The 12518-nt window shown below is 48.7% G+C and overlaps 1 protein-coding gene across 1 annotated transcript in view; it reads right to left on the bottom strand.

The window, feature by feature from the left end:
• The window catches only part of ITGA5 (integrin subunit alpha 5), a 289891-nt gene that overhangs the window by 29378 nt on the left and 247995 nt on the right, over positions 1-12518 (bottom strand). The window contains exon 21 of the mRNA XM_078688465.1: positions 348-431. Coding sequence (XP_078544591.1) covers positions 348-431 — 84 coding nt within the window. The remainder of the gene's footprint in view (positions 1-347; positions 432-12518) is intronic.

Below are 12518 nucleotides of genomic sequence, written 5' to 3' on the forward strand. Positions count from 1 at the left end.
TGGATAATAAAAAATATAAACCACAAACAAGGGACTGACTTACAAGACTAGTGCTAGAAACCGTACAATCACAAGGGCCAGCAGAGGAGTAATGAAGGCACGTACTGCGGACAGGCAACCATTTCACATCGGGCTGCCCCTCCCGCCACAATCACGCCTTTTTGGAAATCCGATGCAATCAAAATTGCATCATCTCCTCAGGTGTTTGCACACACTCAAGCTGCGGAAAATGGGTTTTGGGTGGACTTGTGGAGAGGCAATGAAAGGTTGAGGATGTGCGCTGTGGCTCTACTCTTTCTACCCCACTGGCAAGCAGTACCCGAGCACCATCCCACTACTGTACTCACACTCGTCCCAGACTTCATGGGGTTCCCCAGGTCACAGATCAAATGAGTCTTGTTCTCGTAGCGGCAGGTGAGCTCATTCAGACTCTGGAAGAGAGAAAAGGGTTTGTTAGGTTGTAGACATCAAGGGGAATCACCTTACACTAACACAACACAGCACGTACACCGGATACATGGTCGGAAGGACTCTTATCTGTACCCAAGAGGCATGTATAGGGAACACAATATAATGGGGTGGAAGGAATCTCTATTGTACCCATGTCAGAGTCCCAAACCAAGCACAGCAGGGCCAGGGAAGACGATTATCTGTACCTATGCGATCCGAGCAATACCAACGTACACACCAAGCAGGAAGAATATACCATCAAAATCTAAAGCATCCAAACATATACTCCCTGACAGCCATCCTAAGGAAATATGTTTTTTTACCTATGTAGGAACATATTCAGACCAGTCAACTCACCCGCAAAGTGCGGTGTCACCTGCATTCAGAACTGCTCACCCGCAAACTCACAAAAAGTGTGTCGCCTGCAATTGGAGATCGATTGGACATTGTTCTGCATAAAGAAAGTAAGCTTTGCTGAAAAAACATTTCAATACAACTGGTTTGCTGGATAGTAACACGAGCAGCCTTCTCTAAATGGCTTTTCTTGTGAAAGGGCCAGAGTTTCGACGCCAATTCAGAATCCTCCACTTATATTCATTCAGTCATCAGCGGCGGCTTTGGGACCAGGGCTGAAAAGCAGCAGTTGGCGTCTCCAGAGCAGCTAAAGTAAATGGACTCCACTGCCTTTTTTACACCTAGTTCCCACTTTCAGTTGATGAATGGTTAATACCACATTAAAACTGTTGACTTGTAGATGTTGCATGCTTGTGTATAATGTACACAGGGCTATTGCTTCTATTTAAAAAGTGTGAATCTAGTTTTCCTGTAGCAATGTTTTTTTAGCAGAGCACTTCAGGTAAAGAAGATTGATCAAACAGTTGTTTGTCAGGTACTTCTAAACAACACTGTGGTCTTAAATACTTTTGTAAATTAGCTCAGTCATTAATAAGTGTGCTTAATCACGTCAACATACTTAAAATTTGAATAATTTGGAACAAACCAATCTGTTTTCTGCAAATCAAAGCGCCTGCTTGAGGCTAGTGGGGTTGGCAATATGGTTTCAGGACAGACTGGGGAAGCGGAGGGACTCTCACATGCCTTGTGAGTGGGTTGCATGATGCCATCAAGCCCATGAGTTTTGTGACAGTCCTCACTGTAAGAGAACGACACCTCTGATAAAGGAGAGTCTGCTCTGATATTGCCTCTGCTCTCTTCTGGATTGGATATGCTTGTGCGGTCCTGAAGTTTAACCACTTCGGCGCTGATGACGAGCACAGCTAGTCATCAGTTGCGCCGCTCGCACGCTGATGACGAGCTGAGCTCGTCATGTAACGCGCGTTTTTAAAAAACGCCGCGTACCGCGGGAAAAGCCGCAGCGCGCATGCGGTTAAGGTTGCTCCCAGGAACACCTTTACCTGCTCTGGGTGTGGGGATGATTTCTAGTGATTTATTGTGAAACCAAGGCATTGCAGTCTGGCAATCAGGGTTTATATGTCCTCATGAAATATTTCGTTTGACTGAGCTTTTTCTAGCCAATCATCTAAGTATGGGTAGACATGGATTCCTTGTCTTCTTAGGTGGGCTGCTGCTGCCAATAAGCACTTTGCGAACACTCTTAGTGCTGACTTTATGCAAAATGGTAGCACCCGGAATTGGTAATGCACCTAGTCCATAACAAATCGGAGATATTTCTAGTGTCATTCTTTCATAGGTACATGTAAGTTGGCTATATAAGCCCCTTACTTAGTAATGGTATTACTCCTTGCTGTGTTGTCATCTTGAAGTATTGTGTACGGATGAACTGGTTTAGAAATCCGAAGTCTAGGATTGGCCTCAAAGTCCGATCTTGTTTTGGCACCAGAAAGTAGGGGGAAGTGTTTCCCCTTGTTTGTTTCTCAGCTTGTGATCTTTTCTAAGTCTCTTTTGCATGAGTTTGCTGACCTCCTTTCGGAGTTGTTTGATTTCCTGTCCCAGGAACTTCTTTGGTTTTGGGTGGGATTTGTGGAGGTTCTTTGAGTAGTTCTATGCGGTATCCGTGACGTATTATTTTCAAAACCCAATCGTTAAAGGAAATGTTTTCCTACTTCTGCAGGAATCCCTTTATCCTGCCTCCCACAGGTGTTTTGTGGTGGGGTTGGATGTTGCTCAAGTCACTTGCCTGTTGGTCCTCCCCCTCTAGGAGGTTGGCCTCTTCCCCCTTCCTCTAAAGAACTGTCTCTCAGGGTGCTGCCACTGGTACATTTCTTTAATTGCTGAAGGGTATCATCCACTGTCTGGCTGAATCGGTCATCACCTGTGAATAAAATATTGATGACGGAAATTTGCACCTTCTGCTTTAATCCAATACTCTGATGCAGGCATGTCTTCTCAAGTTGTCCCTGTGCACAACTGCCTGGTGGTTGTATCTGCTGCATCTAGTGCAGACCTGAGACAGGTATTAACAATGTTCTTTCCTTCCTGCATTACTGCCTTGGCACTCTTGCAGTATTCCTCTTTGAGATGGTTCTTAAGGGACTCCATCTCGTACCATTGCTGGTGGCCGTAGTAGTTCAAGAGAGCGCTGGAGTTCGCAATCTTCCATTGGGTGGCTGCTTCTCTCGCAATCTTATTTCCCACCAAGTCAAATCTCTTACTTTTTCTTGTAGACACCCAGTGGATATGGGAGCAATGTTTCTCTTCCTAGCAATCGTCACTGTAATTCAATTCCAGGAGTGGCCCGTGCAGTTAAGAGCAGTGGGGCGGACTAGACAGAAAACAAGGGGAAATTAATTAAATAATTAATTTCTCCTGGTCATCTGTCGAGTCCCCCGCACCACCATTCTTACCTACACGGGCCACTCCTGCTGAATTCACTGAAGCATTTCCCTTAATCTAAGGGCCCTGAGTGAAATGCAGGTTACTTTTTCACTCTTGGTGTTACAGCCCTTGCAGTGGCATGCTCACAATCAGGTTCCTTCCCTTGGTCCAAAATGCTAGGGACAATGGGCAGGTATAGGTTTCCTTTTTGTGAGGGCGTAAAGGTTTCTAGGAGAAAACCTGAATCCTTTTCCTTCTTAAGTTGTACCCCATATGTCTCTGCAGCCCTCTTGATGAGGCTGTTGTAGAGGGATAAGTCATCAGGAGGAGATGGCCTAGAAGGGTAACTGTCCATCCCCTCCCCTGGAGACTCTGCATTGAGATCCTGAGATGTCTCCTCGTACTGGTCGTTGAACCTGGTCATGTCCTCAAGTTGGTAAAACTCATCTTGCACCTCTTCATGAGGTTCTGGAGTTGCCAGCGCCTCCATGCCAGACTGTTAGTCTTCAGCAGTCATCAAACTCCTTTCTCTGCAGAAAGCGGCCATTTCAGCCTCGAGTCTATTGTGCTCGACCTGGAGCACTTTCTTTGGTTTCAGTCTCTTTTTTGGCGTTGATAAGTCTACGGTCTCAGAGGCCTTGCCCTGGTATCTTGCTCCCTTTAGATGGGATGGTTGCGTCGAGGGTTTTGACGTTGTCATGCTCCCACCAGTATCCTTTGGTCAGGATACTTTTGTTTTGGCTGACTTACGGTCAACAAGTGCTTCGAAGAAGTATGCCTTTCAGGGACTTCTTGTCAAAGGACTTCGCGTCGGACCCTTTCGGCGGCTTATTTATGTTTGGTTTTTCAACGTTTGCCTCTCTTCGGCGTTGGCAGCATAAATCGCAACGTCAGACTCCACTCCACAAGCTGTTTTCGGCCTGCTCAATGTTTTCCTCCTCGTCACTGGATAAGCTGAGGTCTTTGAACGATACCTGTATCTTCTAAGTGTTGGCCATGTTGTAGTGCTCTAACCTCTGTGGACGTCGTACCTTGAGTCTTGGGTACAAATACTCCACAGGCGTCGCAGTCTTTGTCCTTATGGACTTTTGGGAGACAAAGATTGCAGACCTCATGAGGTTCTCCCTGTGCAAACTTGTGGTGGCAGTTGGGGCAGAAAAGTTTTCCATGACCTTTATCTGCATCTCCCTTCTTCATTCTCCGACTAAGTGGTTCATACCGGAAGGGTCCCCTGTCGGAATCGGGAAGGATCCCTTTCCCGGTGCATCGCTTTTCTTGCGGTCTTTGGCAGTTTGGTTGATTTCTTATTTTTCCTGGTTTTCCAAAATTTCGCACAGGAACTTCCAAGGCGCCATCTGATGTCATTTGGAGGATGAACACACCACCAAATGGTGGTCGGCTATGTCCACAACAAAAAATGAACAAGCATTGGCAAAGACAACATGTCTCGCCTATGTGAAATCGATTGGCTTTTCCAGAGTTTCTAAGCCATGATTCAACATGGCTCAAAGTAAAGAAAGAAAGTTGTATGACATAGCCAGCATTTACCACATCATAGCACACGTATTTATTTTTCCAGCCATGCTGCACTGAAGCCAGCGCTACTGTGCAATATGGCTAAACAAACATGGACAAAGCTAATAGATCTCCCATAGGTAAGACCTATTGGCTTCGCTAGTGCAGTTTACTTCAAGCCAAGAAGCCTTTAGGTACTCATCACGCTGTATAAGTATTACAATCACATGCCACTGACAATGAGTTTAAGGTCAGTGATTTTAATACTTGTAAATAATTTGTTGGCCGAATTCTCACCCCTTATGCTATTTACTCCCAACCTTCCAATGTTTCCTTAGCAAAATGCTCACCAGCTAAACCCCTGCTGGCTCCTCTCAGTAGTCAGACTGGAAAACCTGTGAAATAAAATGTGTTTGACCAAGCAAAATGTCTGCATACATGTTCTTTAGCAAAATTAAAATAGAAAAAAATAAGCTTAAAACCAAAAAATAACGTGGCAAAAATATGCATGTGTGTTTTGTACACGTGGCACTTGAAAGCCACTGCTTTAGCGAGGGCTATAATTGCTGTTAGTGTTTTTACAAGAGTGCAGTGCATGTGAACATAAGTGTATATGGGTCTATTGAGTTCAGCCCATGTTCTCAGGTGTTCTGCAGTGCACCATTACAAGTGGCATTGAGTAGTGTGTGATGCCCTTGAATGTACAACACGTCATATTTTTGCAGGATGTAACGAATAGTTTTCTTACCTGTCGGTGTAGTTTTGCAGCTTGAAGATCTTTCTGGATTCACTATGCTGTGCATTATTCCGCGGTCTTGTGGTTGGGTCCGGATTCGTAGTCTTTTCTTTGTTTTTTTTTTTTTTTTTCTCTTTGCCCAGGTGGGCGTCGGCGTCACACCCCCTTTGGGTGTATTTCCGGTGACGTCGGCATGCTTCCTGCGGAAGCTCCCACTCTTGGGCGCCATCTTCGGGTTCTTTTTTTCCGTGTTTCTTTCGTTTCCGAAGTAATGGCAATGTTCTTCTTAGTTTGTATTTACCGCTTTGTATTTTCAAAGTCTATTCTTTAGTTAACCACCTCTTCTCTCTCCAGCCTCATCTTTCTGGCGGAGGTGGGTGGGTTCGCTAGTGAATCCAGAAAGATCTTCAAGCTGCAAAACTACACCGACAGGTAAGAAAACTATTCGTTTTGCAGCGTGAATCTTTCTGGATTCACTATGCTGTGCATAGATTTTGTAGCGGTTTCTCATCTCTGTGGCGGCTGGGTGGAAGATGAGCGTTGGGTGTTGAATATGTGCTGTAGCACCTTCTGTCCCACTTGAGCTTCCTTGTTCATTTGTATGTCCACACAGTAGTGCTTCGTGAACGTGTGCACCGAAGCCCATGTTGCCGCCAGGCATATGTCCTCTATGGGTGTGTTAGCCAGGAAGGCTATTGTAGCGCCCTTCTTCCTGGTGGAGTGGGCACGTGTCCCCTCAGCCAGTTCCTGTCCTGCCCGTTTGTGGCAGAGTTGGATTGTTTGTGCGATCCATCGTGCAATGGTCCTCTTGGTTACTGCTTTGCCCATGAAGCTGTTTGCGAAGGACACAAAAAACTGTTTCGTTTTCCTGTGCCCCTTTGTCCTTTCAATGTAGTGCATGACTGCCCTTCTGGCGTCCAGGGTGTGCAGAGCTCTCTCTGCGCTGGTTGTGGGTTTTTGGAAAAAACTCGGTATCTGTATAGACTGGTTCATGTGAAAATTGGATACCACCTTCGGCATGAAGTGTGGGTCAGTCCTCATCACAACTCTATCGTTGTGTATTTGTATGTATGGTTCTTGTAGCGTCAGCGCTTGAAGCTCGCTTACTCTGCGTAAGGACGTTATCGCAACCAGGAAGGCTGTTTTCATAGTTAGCATCTTTAGGGAGGCCTTGTGAAGTGGTTCAAAGGGCTCTTTCATGAGTTCCGTTAGGACTGTGTTCAAGTTCCATGCAGGTGGCGGCACCCGCTTGGGTGGTGCGATCCTTTTCGCTCCTTCTAGGAATCTCTTCACCACCTGTGATGTGAAGAAGCTCCTGCACGTTTCTCCCCTTGTGTAGGCTACTATCGCTGCCAAGTGAACTCTTAACGAGGATGAGCTAAGGTTCTTCTCCAGTAAGTGCGTCAGGTACCTTAGCACTGTGGAGTCCCTCTTCATCTTATTGTGGAGTCTTTCCTGTCTGCACCATATTGTGAATCTTTTCCATTTCGCAACGTAGCACTTTCGAGTGCTGGGCCTTCGTGCCTCCCGAAGTACCCTCAGGGTGCTTTCTGGTAGTCTCAAATGTGCGAACTCTATGTCCTCAGGAGCCACGCTACTAGGCTCATGCTCTCTGGCTCTGGATGCAGTACCTCTCCGTTCTGCATGGACAGTAGATCTTTCCTCCTGCTGAATCTGTGGGGTGCACACTGTGTCATCTCCATGATCTGCGAGTACCAGGTCTGCCTCGCCCACTGCGGTGCGACCAGTATCAGTGTCATGTTGCTCGCTCTGCACTTGCTCAGTACTCTGTGCATCAGTGGTATCGGGGGAAAGGCGTAGGCAAATGTCCTTGACCAATCTATCCATAGGGCATTCCCCAGTGTCCCCTCCTCGGGCTGCCTGGATGCGAAGTTTTGGCATTTTGCATTCTGGCGTGTGGCAAACAGGTCCACCGATGGTGTCCCCCACCTGTCGAACAGGTATCTTGTCTCCTGAGCATTGAGCTCCCACTCGTGGGATGCCGATGTCTGCCTGCTGAGCCAATCGGCTTGTATGTTGTCCTTCCCTGGTAGGTGTATGGCTAGCAGGTCTATCTTGAGAGGGATGGCCCATCTCCATATCTCCTGCGCCAGCGTTGAAAGCGGTGCGGACTGTGTGCCCCCCTGCTTGTTGATGTAGAACATCGCAGTGGTGTTGTCTGTTTGTATCAATACCCTGTGCTTGTACAGTCTTGTTTGAAAGGCCTTCAGTGCAAGGAAGATTGTCTTCAATTCTAAGTAATTGATGTGCTTTGTGGCATCCGTCGGTGTCCACAGTCCCCTCACCTTGAGCTCCTCCATGTGAGCGCCCCATCCCTTCAGGGATGCGTCTGTGGTGATGGTCACTGTTGGCGTTGGGGGCGTTAGAGGCTTTCCCCTTGCTATGTTCTCCATGGTCCACCATGTCATCTCCTTCTGCACTGCGTGCGTTACAACCACTAGATCCTCCCAACTGCCTGTAGCTTGTGACCATTGCTCCTGTAGCCATTCTTGAATGGGTCTCATGTGGAGTCGTACATTCGGTACCAGGTGGATGCATGATGCCATCATCCCCATGATCTTGCTCGCCGTCCTCACTGTCCGAGCTTGTCCCTTCCGGTAGAGGCGAGTTTCCTTCACCAGCGCCCTCGCCCTCTTCTCGCTGGGGAACACCTTGCCCTGTAAGGTGTTGATCTGTGCTCCCAGGAAGATCTTCACTTGTTCCGGCTCCATTGATGATTTCTTCCAATGGATGGAGAACCCCAGGTTTATGAGCGTGCTGGTCACTGTATGTGCGTGCAGCTTGCATTTCTGGTATGAGTTTGCTTTCACCAGCCAGTCGTCCAGGTAAGGGTATACATGTATTCCCTGCCTTCTTAGGTGCGCTGCGACTGCTGCGAGGCACTTTGTGAAAACTCTTGGTGCCGATTTTAGACCGAAGGCCAGTGTCGTGAACTGGTAGTGGCTTTCTCCGACGGTGAACCTGAGCATGTGCTTGTGCTTCCTGTTCATTGGGATGTGCAGGTATGCGTCTTTGAGGTCTATAGTGACCATGAAGTCCCCGGTCTGCAACTGTGGGAGCACCTCTTGCAGGGAGGTCATTTTGAATTTTTGCGTTCTTATGAATTTGTTCACGAACCGTAAATCGAGAATGGGCCTCATTGTCTCGTCTACTTTTGGTACCAGGAAGTATGTTGAGTATACTCCTGTGTTTCTTTCCTTGAAGGGTACCCTTTCTATGGCCTGCTTCTGCAGGAGTTCTTTTGCTTCTTCCTGAAGGCACTGCAGCTGCTTGCTTGCTAGCGGCTTTCTTCTTGGTTTTCTGTTTGTTGGCCTCGCCTCCAACTCTATGCAGTATCCGAATTGGATAATGTTGAGGATCCATTTGTCTGATGTGATTCCTCTCCACTCCTGGAGGTGGAATCTTAATCTTCCTCCCACTGGTGTCCTGTGGTCGTAGGTGTCTAGTTTGTCTTGACCCATCTGTACGTGCTGCCCCCTGGGATCTTTTTTGTGGGTGGGCACACGGATTTTTTTTGAAGTCACTTGGAGGTGGGCTGCTGGCCCCCTCTTCTATTTTGTCCCCGTCCATTTCTCCCTCGAAAGGACTGGCCTCTTTGTTGGTACTGCCAGGGCTGTTTCTGATGGCCCTGCTGACCCTGCGAGTCTGCCTGGTGCGTTTGCTGGAAAGCCTGGTGTGATGTACCTGGCTGGTTTCCGCCTCTTCCGCCGGGCCTCCGTGACGGGGTGCCCCTCTTGTTCCCTCTGAACTGCAATGCTCCCATGGATCTTGCTGTTTCGTTATCCTTCTTAAGTTGGCTGAGTTGCTCATCAACTGTTTGTCCGAAAAGCGTACTGCCGTTGAATGGTGTGTTCAGGATGCTGTGTTGCACCTCCGGTTTGAAACCGGATATCCTGAGCCAGGCGTGTCTCCTTTCCGTGACGCCCATCACCATGAGCCTGCTGGCGGTGTCTGCCCCATCCAGGGCCGTCTTAAGGCAAGAATTTGCAGCATTCTTCCCCTCTTCAATTAGCTTTTCGGCTTTCTGCTTGGCATCCTGGGGCAAGTCCTTCACCAACTGCCCCAGTCCCTCCATGATTTGGTACATGTGTCTGTTTACCAGGGCGTTGGAATTAGCCATGCGCCAGTGGGTCGCGGCATTCCGTTCGATCCTTCTGCCCACCAGATCCATCCTTTTGCTCTCTTTATCCGGTGGCGGGCCCGAGGTAGTGGGTACGTTAGCCCTCCTCCTTGCTGTGGCCGTGATAATGGAGTCTGCGGAGACCGTGCCCTGAATGTAGGCCGGGTCCTTTGCGGCATGCTTGTACTTCTTCTCAGTTCTGGGAGTTACTGCCTTGCATGTTGCGGGCTCCCTGAAAGCTTCCTTCCCCTGAGCCAAGACGCTCTCGAGCATCGGGAGGAACTGGCTCCTCGTTTGTGTTGGGAGCAATGTTTCCAGAAGGAAGTCTGCTTTCTGCTTCTCTTCGTCGAGCTTGAGCTTGAAAGCTGCTGCGGCAGATTGTATCACCGCGTTGTAGGCCCCGATGTCGTCCGGCGGCGAGGGCCTCGAGGGGTAGGTGTCGACCACCTCCTCCGGGCTGTCGGTGTCGACATCGATGTAATCTACCTCCTGAAGGTCATAGGGCGCCGACTCTGTGTCTGTCCTGCCCTCATCTTCCTCCCCATAGCTGTAGCTCTCGTGGGGATTCTCGTACTCCTCCTGGTCGTCGAACACCTCGACGTCCTGGTCTTGCTCGGTGACTTCGGCGACCTCTTCTTCTTCCTCCTCGACCGCCTCCAGCACTGGTGGCTTGGTCTTGTGAGGGATCGTGAAGGCCTTCATCCTTGCGTCGAAATCTTTTTTCCGCTGCATGAAGTTCTCCATTTCTGCCTCGAGGCGCCTTCTTTTCTTTTCCATCTCGGCCGCGTGTTCCGCGTCGGATGGTTCCGCCGCTCTCTTCGACGGATGGCTCGTCGCCGTGCCTCTCGGAGTCGAAGTTTTCGACGTCGAACCGGATATCGGGTCTCTGGTCGTCGTCGACAGTTTCGGGTCTTTCTCCCTCGTCGATCGATCCTTTTCGGGGACGATTTTCGACGTCTTCTGCTGATCAGCAGCTCTCGGCGCCGGGGACTCCTTCTCTGAGGATCCGCTGGGCCTGGGAGTAGTCGCGGACGCCGCCTTTTTTGGCGTCGGCGCTTTCGGGGTCTTGCCCTCGATTTTTCGAGACTCAGAGTCTCTCGGGTTCTTGGGGGCCGAAGAGTCTCCTACCTTGTCAGAAGTCTTCGTGTAATCGGTCTCTACGACCGTGTAGCTGTCGTCTTCGGCGGCAGCGTTGTCTTCTTCCTCGGAGGACATCCCCAGCTCGTAGAGCGACGGGGTCGGGGCCTTCCCCTGCAGGGCGGCGTGTGCTACCCTCTGCCTCTCTCTCACACGAAGGGTCTTCGGGGTGAAGGCGGAACAGGCGTTGCAGTCTCCGCTTTCGTGGTCCACCGGTAGGCAAAGGTTGCATACCGGGTGCTGGTCCTTCTGCGCGTACTTGTGGTGGCAGTTACGGCAGAACTTGAACGGCGTGTTGTCCATCCTCGAGCGTCCAGGGCCTCTCTGGTCGCGTGTTCGTCGACGGTCGTCGAAGATCTGGATGGAAAACGCCTTATCTTTGCTTGTCTTTCGTCGGTGAAGTCCCCTGGAGTCTTCAGATGACTTCTCCTCGTCTTTTCTGTATTTTCTTTCTTCTTTCTCCAAAAATGTCTGGAGCCCAAACGGGAACGATCCAGACCCGACCGCGGAAAAAAAGAATCTGAAGATGGCGCCCAAGAGTGGGAGCTTCCGCAGGAAGCATGCCGACGTCACCGGAAATACACCCAAAGGGGGTGTGACGCCGACGCCCACCTGGGCAAAGAGAAAAAAAAAAAAAAAAACAAAGAAAAGACTACGAATCCGGACCCAACCACAAGACCGCGGAATAATGCACAGCATAGTGAATCCAGAAAGATTCACGCTGCAAAACTTATGTGCATTCTTATGAACACTACATTTTTTCATGTATAATCAATTCAGTGCAGTTCTTGCCTCGATATGCACAGTTCTGTGCAGAGCACATGCAACTAACAACTAAGATGCCCAACGCCATTTTTTTAATGAAATGCTGAACAGTGTGTTATGCACGCTATGTACTTGAAACCGACTGTACTGTGCACAGCACAATACCACCTGACACTGAGCACTAGATGAATCCTCAGGGGTCCAAAACACATTTTGCGTTTGTAGAAAGTTCTGGTAGTATGCACTCTGTGAGGATTATTCACTGACTGTACTGCACTCCGTGCTGCACGATAAGCTGCAGCGTGTGGCATAGATGCGTTATGCTCACAGTGAGATGTGCTATGGTTAGAGTGCTGTGCAGTGCCAAGTGCAGACCGGGTCCTCAGTGCCAGGCACAGGCGAGACATATCATTGATAACTATCTCAACTCTATGCACACTAGTGTTCTTAATAGAAGCACTCTGATGTACAACACATCGGTTCTGTTAGGACTAATAGAGCAAAGAATAGTCTGGTCCATTACCAGGGACATGTTTATATGTGCCCGTATACTTGCCGCTGTATAGGGGAGTGCATATCTCAGACAAAGAGCACTGGGTCTGTTATCCATGCTGCACTTTGGTATTACACATCCGGATTTCATCTGATAGCAGCGTTTCTGCCTGCATCCCTTATGCTATGCACATATGCATAAGGAGATTGTGTGAGTGAACCTCTGCAGTTGTTTTCATGTACAGTGCCACACGAGTTCTAAATCTGCACCCAGAATGGGCACCCAGAATGGGCACACGGAGTATACAATCGAGAGACTGCTGACTAGGGAGCCAAGTTCGAGTTCCGGCAGCACTCAACTTGTGATTCTGAGCAAATTACTTAATCGACCTATGCCCCCAAAAAAAGGAATGTAGTATCCCCATGCTTTAAAAAAAAAAAAATATATATATATATATATATATATATATATATATATAAAAAGCG

This window comes from Lissotriton helveticus, chromosome 1_1 (assembly GCF_964261635.1).
Source record: "Lissotriton helveticus chromosome 1_1, aLisHel1.1, whole genome shotgun sequence".
NCBI classification, from domain to species: Eukaryota; Metazoa; Chordata; class Amphibia; order Caudata; family Salamandridae; genus Lissotriton; species Lissotriton helveticus.